The sequence below is a fragment of the Mercenaria mercenaria genome, chromosome 12 (genome assembly GCF_021730395.1).
Source record: "Mercenaria mercenaria strain notata chromosome 12, MADL_Memer_1, whole genome shotgun sequence".
Classification (NCBI taxonomy): domain Eukaryota; kingdom Metazoa; phylum Mollusca; class Bivalvia; order Venerida; family Veneridae; genus Mercenaria; species Mercenaria mercenaria.
The window spans coordinates 59,604,974-59,616,338 of NC_069372.1; the positions used below are offsets into that span (position 1 = coordinate 59,604,974).

The following is an 11,365-nucleotide window of genomic DNA, read 5'->3' on the forward strand; positions in this document are numbered from 1 at the left end:
CAATCCATTTAGCATTCCGTCGCCCGTGCTTTCAGATTATTAACTAAAGCATGTGCCGTTAGGTTTTAAGTGTCTTTCAAACGCTAGACATTGGATTTCGTTTGGCGTACTTGTATGTAATTTCATCGAACATTACACTAACGAGATACTCTATTCTCAGTTTCGAAAATAAAACAAAGTTTAAAGACAATACTCTGTAGATTACTGAGCTTTTTTTTTCTTAGTACGGCTTTGTCTTAAAATAGATCAGTAACAGAGTATCTGGTTGTTCAGTGTGTTTCTGTCACGTTTTGATTGACTGTGAACATTTTTTGTGTTGTTGCCTTAGGCCTCACCAAATTAATTTGTTGTTCATCGGATTTGCCGCACGTGTTTTTTTTCAAATGTAAAAAAAATATTTTTTTTTGTTTTTTACATGCGCCCGCACCCTAGAAAAAAATGAAGTTAAAATTTTGTGGTGCGCGACCTTTTTTGGACGGTACGGCGTGGGTTTTAGGCATACCAAAAAGACAAAATGGCGTCTGTGCCCCGTGTTGTAATTGTAAAGTTAAAAGATCGGAAAATTGCCGTGCAAACAACCACAGAAGATACTTTCAGTGACATATTTATTAAAGCCAAACATCTGGGTAACATCATTTCTGACGAAAATGCTATAAAAACTGTAATGATCTATGAAAACCCAAGTAAAATCGAACCCGACAATGGGATTTTAGTAGACAAAACTATGAGTTGTCAGATGTTGTCTGATTTAAATTACCGGTTCGTGGATTTCATTGTCGATGAAGAAAAAGACGCTAACAACAATGTTGACAAGTTTCCTGCCAATGCATTCAGCTTAATGATGTCAGAAAAATTCTGTTTGCCAGAAAAACCAAAGTCATCACATGGAAAGTTGACAGGTAAAGTGAGGTATCTGGATATTAGTGTTTGACAAAACCCCATCCACTGACTTTCTAATAAATGGATGAATTATCGTTAAAATAAATATTTTCATATAAAGAACAGTAAAGACTAAACCGAGTGTCTAGAATAGCCTTACTCATTTGGCTTATCGTAATGACCTGTTTTATTGACACGGGGTGAGAAAAATGTGCAGCAAGGCTGTGACTCCACCCATGTGCCTTGGAATACTGTTCAGATGCTCTACTGACTGAACTACCTGGCCGCCTACTGCTTTCTCCCAGTTTTATTATTCAAGTCCTATACCGTGACATTCTCCCCCGCTATATAAAATTCATCTTAGAATTTCTAATGGGATGGAGAACAAGGTAAACATGATCTCGAAGTATATTCAGTCACGGTCCCATGTTGTGCGCAAAATGTCACAGGGTTAGATAAATGTGCAGCTAGACCGGGACTCGAAGCTGGGGCTTACGAATACCGTTCTGATGCTCTACCGACTGAGCTACCCGGCCGCATACACACTTTCTCCCTGTTTTATTATTAAGGTTCTATACAGTACCGCTACATGATCTGATATTTATAGTCTTCATCCCTCTCATGGAGACAGCACCAATCAAAAGTTATTATGTTGTACATCCCGAATCCTGGTATTATTCATCTTCATTAAACAGTGTTTATTTATTACTGATTGGCACGGAACAGCATATTACTTGGTTGTTTGTTATTACTTGGTAGTTTATGTTATGTTTCTATAGGTACGGGGGATTTTATCTGCATTGTTTATTGGCAGTAGGAGGGGTTTTGACAGGCTCGTTTTGAATATAAAGTAAAATAGTCCATTATGCTACAAAGATTTACTTATCTTATCTTACACACTTTATGATATTAAAGATCTCTACAGTGTTGAGCAGACTTAAATTATCAGTCACATAAATGTAAAATATCATGAAATATGTGAATTTTAATGCAGGTATTATTTTGACATAAAAATTCATATTTTATACATTGCAGGTCCTAAGAAGATTCAGTCTGACCTCATTGACTTGGCAGAAAAGCTTGGATGCGGTTGGGCAAGGGACAGTTTGATGTCTGGTGAAAGGGTGTTAAAAAAACTTACAGATGCTCTGTGGTATATAGACCATGCTCATAAGAGAATGAAAGACAATAGTTGTCAAGTTCCAGAAATTTTTGACAAGTTTCAAGGCTATAATGAGTATGCCAAGTTACGTCATAGGCCACCAGTTATAAAGTCAGAGAAGTTGAATGAAATATGCAGTGATTTAGCTGATGTACTACAATTACCATCAATGAGTTCTAGTAGGAATAAGGTACTGAAAATGCATATAGAAAGCCTGGCGTCTGCTTTGGCCAAGTACAATGCGAGACTGAATTCAAATAAGGAATTGAAAACAAAGTCCAATGCAGATCCTGTTGCAGCTTCAAGTTTCTGTGAGAAAAATGAAACTGCTTGCAGTTTTGTTCCTCCAAGTAAGAAAGTTGGTGACAAATACATAGATCTTGATGAATATCTATCACAGCATGATGACTATGAATATATAGACCTAGATTTATTTTCCCCTTCAAACAGATATAAACGCAGAGATTTTATAAAGCATCTTAAATTATCAAAACCTGTTATGCTGTATAGGGTTGCATATGGGGGGAGTGTAGGAACAGTTAACTTTATTTGGTCAGTTCCCTATGACACATCCCAAACAAGGCTAGAGAAAAACAGCAGTGTTATGAACAGCATTAATGAAGAGTTACCAAAGTTTTCAAATAGACAAATGCGCAGAGACTTCATCAATAGGTATATTGACTATGTTAAGTGTCCCAAGTCTGTTCTGCGTAACATGTATTTTGATTTGACAGGTTGTGAACCAACCGCTGAAAGTTCTCACCAGAGACATGTAAATGATCGTGTATCTGAAATATTAATGGGAAGTGATGATACCAAATTACTTTTAGACTTGAGATCTATGAATGGCAGTGATACCAAATACGATGAATTTTATGATGCTGTTGGAAACTATTTCGAGGAACAGATCCTTCATGTTCACGAAAGAAGGAAAGCACAAGAGTTATACCTTCCATTGAGTATTTCAATAGAGGACCTTAGGGAACAGGTAAAGAAACGTTTACCAGAAGGGACGTCTGTACCAAGTACTGAAGCTCTTCGTTTACAATTCACGCCATCAAACCAGTTTGCTGAAACTGCCCTGAGATTTACATCGCGCTTTAATGTTAAGTTTCGTGTGCAGACAAGACTGGCAAGAGTGTCTCATCCAGATGCCCATTATGTGGCGGCATATTATAAGTACCTCAAACATTTTTGTGTAATGTTTAAAGAGTATACTCATTTTGTTTGTCTTGATGATAAATCAATAGTGCCTGTAGGTGAACCTGGCATACCAATTTCCACTGGAGTAAGGGGTCACAACAAGGTCATGACACCCAGTACCGGTCCAAAACTTGTGGCTGCTGATCATGATTTTCATGTTGCAGGAATCGTTCCATCAGTTGCTCTTGTAACAGACATCCCTGATTGTGCTGACGACAGTTTCTTTCAAGGAAATGTTTATGTTACATGCAAAGATAAAGTATTTCAGGCATCAACTCCATTCAGACATTGTACAGAGTTAGTTCATATTTTCAGGGAAAATCACTCGCTGAATGAAGTAGACTTAGATAGACCAATACTATGTATTTTCACTGATGGTGGGCCAGATCACCGCTTGACATATGAGTCGGTCAAAGTATCACTCTTAGCCATGTTTCTTGCTCTTGATTTAGACTTTTTAATTGCACTACGTACAGCCCCTAACCACAGTTGGATGAACCCTGCGGAACGCTGCATGAGTATACTTAATTTAGCTTTACAACATGTCTCACTATGCCGAGAGGAAATGAATGAACAGTCTGAAAAATCGTTAAAAGGAAAGTCATCGCTTGGTGCTCTCAGAAATCTTGCGGATATTAAACCAGGATTTAAAGAGGCTTTCAAAGGGAGCATTGGTCCGGTCATTAAAACAGTCAGTGACCGTTTCTCTAGAATGAAACTTAAAGGTACTAGTCTAAAGGTGTGTGCTGCAGCTTCTGATGAGGACATCGAGTCTGATCTGGATTTTTTGAAACTTGTCACATCTTCTCCTGGTGCTTCATTTGATTCTAGCAGTAAGAGTAAAGACTTCAAGACTTGTATCCCACTTCAGGTAATAAATGATTTGCATCATTCTCTTTTTTTTTATATGTTTTTTTATTATTAAGGAGTTTATCACCGAAACATAGAAATATTTGATATATAATGAACAACATCTTTAATTACAATCTACCTATCTAAATTCTTGTTCGGCAATTAAGAACATTCAATATAGTTTTAATGGAAGAGCCAAACTGATGTTCTGACTTTAGTCCTGATGTGGTGTGAATGTTTTGTCCTCGGTTACTTGCTTGAATATTAGTAAATCTTGTAAGGTTTTAGTTATTTACAGAGAATGGTAAAGAATCTAGAAACACTGAAAAGTTATTAGTTTCCATATAACAACTGAGATAATGTTGAAAACAGCATTGAATGCAAATTTCACGAAAGTCGTTATTGTTAATTTCATAAAATTTTCAGGAGTTTCTCAAATCACACTCTGTGTCGGGTCACTACAGCTTTCAAGTTATGAAGTGCAAGAGTACAAGCTGCGCCTACTGTACTTTTAATCCAATCCGTGAGGAGGAAGTTTACAACAGGTTGTCCTTCCTTCCAGAACCTACACCAGATGTGAGTGGAGAACATTATCTTCCATTCGAAGAGGTATGTCAGTAACTTGTTATTTTCAGTTTTTCGTGTACATTTTTGCAAACCATTTAAAATGTTGGAAATTTGACATTTACATGCCTCACTTATAAAGAGGGTGCTAGTAAAACCTCTGTAACTGTTGGAGATGAAAGTTCTTAGATGGTAAAACAGACTACAATATGTATGAAGTAGTATGTCCTTTGCTATGCTAAATGAAATGAAAAGGGGATTTAACTTAAGTTTTGTGCCGTTTTAAATGAACTAAATTATGCTAAGTTATTCCCATAACAATGATTTATTTAAGGTGTATGGAAAGAGTCAAACTTTGGACAAATATCGTCCCTCGGCTAAACATGGAGATTTTGAGGATGACTTGATTGAGGAAGACAAGAAAAACAGAGACATTTTGAAGGTATTAAAGTCAGTACTTTTAGTTTTGAAACTCTATAAATGAAAGCTCTTTAAAACGACTGTTTTTCCATGATGTAAAATTTTATTATGAAATATATAGTGTATCCGAAGGAAATTCTGCCAAAAAGATAGACCTGTGTGCTTGAATTTTTGTTACATGACATTCATAAGTATTGGCATTTTGGATAAATGATGTTATGCTGCTGTCACTTCCAGTTAATTTATGTGCTAAGCTTCTATAAATCTTTAGTGATGAAGTGAATAAACAGTTTTACTTTTTGAAAGCAAGTTAATTAGATGTTCCAAAAAAAGTTTTTTTTTCTATGGTTTATAGTTGCATGTAGCTTTTTATAATAATAATCTCATTTACAAAAAATACTTTTATCATTAAACAATAGATGGTGCAGTTTTATCAAAATGATATTAAAACACTTGAAAAATTAATTAAGTTTAATTTGTAGCACAAATGATTTATCATTATTTCAATTTAGGCCCAAAAGGTGAGAGATGTGATCAAATGTGGTGAATGTAACAAGCCTAGACTGGTGTACAGCAGCTCCAGGACAGAGAGAGCTCAGGTATTATGTTTATTCCTGAAGATACAATATTAAAAGTTTTCCTTGTATAACATACATATTTAGCGTCTACCATGTGAAAGTATTTTGTCGTATGCTTTTAATGGAAAATTGTTGATTTCTTGAACATGCATTATCAACCTGCAAATAGATACACAGTAAAACCTAAAACCTAACTTTAAAGACCACCTTTGTGGTATTTGTTGACAGGTGATCTCTCAACACAGGTAATTTTTCACAAGTTTGTTTAAACAAGAAGGATAAATGGTAGCCTAATCAGTAGTTTTTCTAGTAGTGACTTTTATTTGAATGTGGTCTCTATCACAGGTTTGACTGTATGTAAGTTTGTGATGCCTTATGAGAAGGGGTGTTGAAAGATTGGACTTCATTAACTCCCTCTGTCCTTAATTGTTATGTTGCCTGTCATAAAGAAACAATTAATTTATCAATATTTATGCAAATGATATCATTTTTATAGGATGCTTATCTGCATAGAGTGAAAGAGGATCGGTTATACATCTGTGGGGACCAGCTAGAGGAAAACTGTGGACTTTTCATGCAGAGGACCATAAATTGTAATTCAGACATCTCAATATCCTATTACAGCCCAAATTGCAGTAGATGGACAGTGGCAGTTTGTTGCTACTGCGGAAGCCCGGATAATATCATGGACGACAATGAACCATATATTCAGGACCTCTATACAAAGTACAGTAAAGTTAGGCCGTTATGCCACCCTTGTCGTACTGCAGGCAAAGATGCGAAAACATGGGGACAAAAATTCATAAAAAAACGGAAATAAACTGTCGAACTATATTGCCACCTTTTTCGTACTGCCGGCAAAGATGTGAAAACATTGGGACAAAAATTCATAAACAAAATACGGAAATAAACTGTCGAACTATATAAAGGAAATAACATTCAAGAGTGTTTTGGAAGAATAAGTTGAGCTATCCTACTCACCATGTCGTCATTGTCACACCTTGGTTAAGTTTTTCATACCAGTCCACATTTTGACAAAACCTTTTGAGATGCAGCTTTATAACTGTCAACACTTGTGTACAATCACCATGTCCAGTTTAAGACAAGAGTTCATAGTCCATCAAAGGTTTTGCCTGAGTTATGGCCCCTTTTAACTTACAAGTTTTGGTTTTGTACCAGATCATATTAAGTGTTTGACATATGGCTTTGAAACTTTGGTCACTTGTTTATTATAACAATGTCAATTGGTAGGCAAGAGTATATAACTCTTTCAATTAATTTGGCTGAATTATGCCCCTATTTGTACTTAGAAATCAGTTGATTTTTTCATACCAGTCCATACTTTGCCTTACATATTTGTCATATGGCTTTGAAACTTTTAAGACTTGTTGACCATAATTTTCTACATATGTAGACAAAACTACCTAACTACGACAAAGCCCATAACGTAGAATATACTTTACATACCATTCCATATTTTGTCTAAACTGTTTGATATATATAGCTTTAAAACTTTTAACACTTGCTTACCATCATGGTCACACACTGTGATATAGTGCAAGAATTGTTTTTTTTGTCTGAACATTGGTTATATTTTGACCCCATACTTCCATCAATTCTTTAAGCATTCTGTCAACAGACAAATCTTGTATGTTTTATCATTAGATGAAAGTATTATAGCCCATACATTTGTTTAAGGTTGTGCCATTGTATTTTACATTTACTTATATGCTAGTCAAATTATTTTAAAGTTACAAGTCTGTATGTTTAAGGTTGTGTCATTGTATTTTAAATAAGTCCCCTGAATTATTCTAGTCATATGTTGTAATCATTTTGTAATACTGTGAAGTACATGTATTAACTTTTCAGTTTTTCTTTTATTTTGATTATTGTTTGTCTTAGGTTTGTAGTTAGAATTTACCAGTATTCCATATATATATTTCTTCGCTCTTCGCTCGCTCGTGTTTTGTTCAGAATACAAAAAAAATATTTAAATTATTTTTTCGCTCGCCGCTCCAATTTTTTTGAAAAAAAATCCGATGAACAACTTTTCAATTTGGTGTGGCCTTAATATGACGTCATCGACGTCAAGACGTTACGTTCAGTTATCGTGGAAAATTGATGGCTTTTATTATCCTAAAGGTATGTAATTATGGGCAATATTTTTCTTTTTGGACAATTTTAAACAGCCGTTATTTGACGAAATATTTTATGAGTCTTTCGCTCTGATTAATGATCAATGTTTTGCGGCTTTTATGCAGTTATATTGAAATGTTATGCGGAATGTAGGAAAATAGATGGCGGTAACTGATGTTATTGGGAATATAGTTGGGTTACTTATTAAGGCCATTTCCAAATAATTGGCGAGTTTGATTTGTAATACCTATTTTTCCGTTTCCGTTGATAAATTTGTACTTGTATACTAAAACTATGCTCTAAAATTGTTCAAATTTCAGTAGAAAATAGTGATTTCTTGAATTAAATGAATGTTACTATGGAAACGAATCCCGTAACCTATATATCTATATGTAGCGTTGATACTGGTCTATATAAGGAACACAACTTCAGCTTTTATCTGTATTTCAACTCTATCCATGAGAATATTAATTGCAAGCATAATTATTTTTCTATAAAAATGTCAGACGAGGGGTACTGCTGTAAGCATTTTAAGCTTTAAAATTTGTTTAAATAAATACAAATAACATGAACACATTACTTACTTTAGAAATAAAATGATTTGAAGGTACATTAAACGAGAAAGATAATCTTATGTATTATTTTTCTAAGACGTTTCGATAAAAAGCAAGATATAAGATATTTTAAACATCTATGTTGCCATAGTTACTTTAAACTTTCAGATAAATAGGGTGTTTGGTACCTGCTAATACCCCATGTTGGTCATTAACAGAATGGCACTGAGGCTGTCGAAAACCATGTTATGATACATAATTGTTTAAAAACGATAGAAAATGCGTTACCCCGTAATCAACTACCCAGACTTCAGACTTGAACGGATAACTATGAAACCGAAATACACTGAAAAGTGTTAAATATCCGTATTTTCTTTCTTCTTTCAGTATAACATACCTTTGAATGGTCATATACTTCAAACCTCCATAAAAATATACGGGAAGGGACAAAGATAAACCAACTTGAGATTGTAGCAGCTAAAATATTAAATTATATGAAATACAATAAATTGCTACGGTTCTGCTAATTTGAATTTACCCTAGTAATAAGATATACTACCTCCTTACGGCCAATACGGATACACAAAATTCAATCTTAAATTTCAAAAAAAGAAATATTCAGATCATTACAGATATAAAGTTTGAAAATTTAGAAAAGTGTGTAAGAGAAAAAAGCAACAGAAAAGAAATATCGTCTTCTTCTCTTTATTGCAATTAACGGAAAACGCACACTAAAAACAACGTTGTTTCTTATACTATATCAATGTGTCTGCAATATTCAGGGATCATCAGTTCACGCTGTCTGTATACGTCTGACAGTTTAGTACCCTATTAGCGGCATAACACTAACGTTGACATGTTCGTTATATACTTTCGACATTTGTTAAATTAATAACAGCATTACTACACGTGTAATGATGTTTTTATTATCAAATGACGGTCTTTTTCTGCCAATGATGTCTGTAGTTTCGTTCTCATAAGAAAAAAAAAGGATGAAGCAAGTGTGCTCGTATGACTGAATGTTTGATACACATAAATCGTTACTGTGAAAAGTATTCTTCACTTGGGTGAGTCACTTAAGCGATAAGATGCCACATAAATACTCCAGTTTCTTTATTAAAAAACCTGACATGTAGCCTAACACCACAGTTATTGTTACTATATGTTCTTTATAGACATTGTACAATACTGCGATTTGCCTGTATTCCAAACCTGCACTAAAAATGTGGTAAATATAAAAATGAATAGCTTTTATGCATAAATATAGCTCAAAATGGTCTTGAGTTCAATGCCCGGGCGTATGTTCTCTGAGACGATTTGGTAAAAGACAGTGTGTCTGAAATTAATCGCCCTCCACATTTGATCCATGTTGAAATGTTAACAGTAACTTACGAAGAACAGGTAAATGCTACTACAAAATCCAGAAACGCAGGTAAAGTTAACTGTCAGCCGTTACATAACTGAAATACTGTTGAAGAAACGGCGTTAAACCCTGTACAAAAAAAAAGGTTTCTTCACTATGGAACAATAAGTTGAAATAAAAAATACTTGAGAAACTTAAGAGTTGTAAAAGGTACTACTGTTAAAGACCTGCTTCGGTCCTACCTTTTAACCTTAAATTGTCACTGAAAAAGCATGAAAATCCTGACAATGAACAGTGACGCCTGTCAAAATAGAGTCTGTTTTATATAAAATTCTTTATAAAATACCTGTGGTTTTGCGTGCTGAAGTGTGGCCCGTTAACTGTTACCTATTGTAATTATTGGTTGCATACACACAAAAGAATTTGAACAGCCGCGGAGCAGGGCTTTAAGCTGTCACCGGTATTTCCTTTTGAAGAAAAAGGCAGTCAATATAATGTATACCTAGCATGCTGAAAGTTATAATTGAAATACCATTATCAAAGAAGATAATATAACAAAAATTTAAATTCTATTAAGCCGCTATAGAATATGAAATGTCAGTATTGTTCCATATTGACGTGTAAATTTCATATCGTTACAATGACGTCTTTTGTGACAAAATGTTAACGTGTATTTTAGAGTAGAGTTAATACGCAACATCAATATGTGTAAATGCATATGTAATAGAAAGATTATTTCCTATACATCCAAGTAAGCACTCGTTCTTTGGCGAATTAATATTTCGCTCCTGGAGTCGTTCAGTATCTCCGTTATTGAACTCGTGCATATTTTACTCATTTTGTTTGCGTTAAAACGACACAATACTTTTCCTTTATTTGTGGAGGAAAACTTCAGGTGCTCCCATTGGCACCAATAAAGGCACGGAAAAAATGGAAGTACAGTGACGGTTGAACTTCCACAAGCTATGCAGATAGCTTCTTCTAGTAAATGAATACTGTTCATAATTAAAGAGCACGATGACATGACAGTAAAATGGAGGATGTCTAATGCAGCGTATATAAAAGTTGTGTTAGTACAGAGCTATGTTTAGTCGAGGTTTGGTAGCACTTTGAAAAAGAACTATGATTTTCAGTAAATCCGTATGAGCATGAGCATTACCCCTCTGAAATTGTCTAACGCATTTGCATTTGATAATATATTTTGTTTGTGGGAATTTACTCATTCGTTTTACCTCTTGTCATCTTGTAACCTGTCTGTATGCTAGATCGTAACATGGTTTTCTGTGTTTTTGCTGGAAGTATTATTCATCATTACATTATAAGAATGGACGTCTATTGTATTGGCCTAGATGTATGATAGTATGTTTCATACAATCACAATTTACTTACAAGTATAAACTCTTTCTCTGAACGAACTAGTTCTGAAAGTAACTGTGTAGATTCATTGTACTACTAAATAAATTTAAAAAAAACAACAACACAGTTTCAATTAAACTAAGTGAAATATTCAAATAACTGTAGTGGTGAAAAACTTGACGTATATATTTGTATAATTGTTATGCAGACACAGTTATTGAAGCAAGGTTCTGATAGTGCCAGATCATTTCTCACTTACAATACAATTGTTTACGCAGAGAAGAAAGAACTTGTCTAG

The 11,365-nt window shown here is 34.4% G+C and overlaps 1 protein-coding gene across 2 annotated transcripts; it reads left to right on the forward strand.

Moving 5' to 3' along the window:
* The first annotated feature begins 329 nt into the window (after positions 1 to 329).
* On the forward strand, positions 330 to 7,526 carry LOC123527081 (uncharacterized). 2 transcript variants are annotated; one of them, XR_006681628.2, is made up of 6 exons: positions 330 to 899; positions 1,915 to 4,115; positions 4,523 to 4,705; positions 4,995 to 5,110; positions 5,593 to 5,679; positions 6,155 to 6,294. XR_006681628.2 is itself a non-coding variant. In XM_045306349.2 (6 exons), exons 1-6 carry the CDS (start codon positions 515 to 517, stop codon positions 6,476 to 6,478), a joined length of 3,288 nt encoding a protein of 1,095 aa, XP_045162284.2. In that variant the 5' UTR covers positions 330 to 514; the 3' UTR covers positions 6,479 to 7,526. The 2 variants fall into 2 exon arrangements, 1 of the variants encoding a protein (XP_045162284.2); XM_045306349.2 differs by having other exon boundaries at positions 4,995 to 5,102; positions 6,155 to 7,526.
* The last annotated feature ends 3,839 nt before the right edge of the window (positions 7,527 to 11,365 follow it).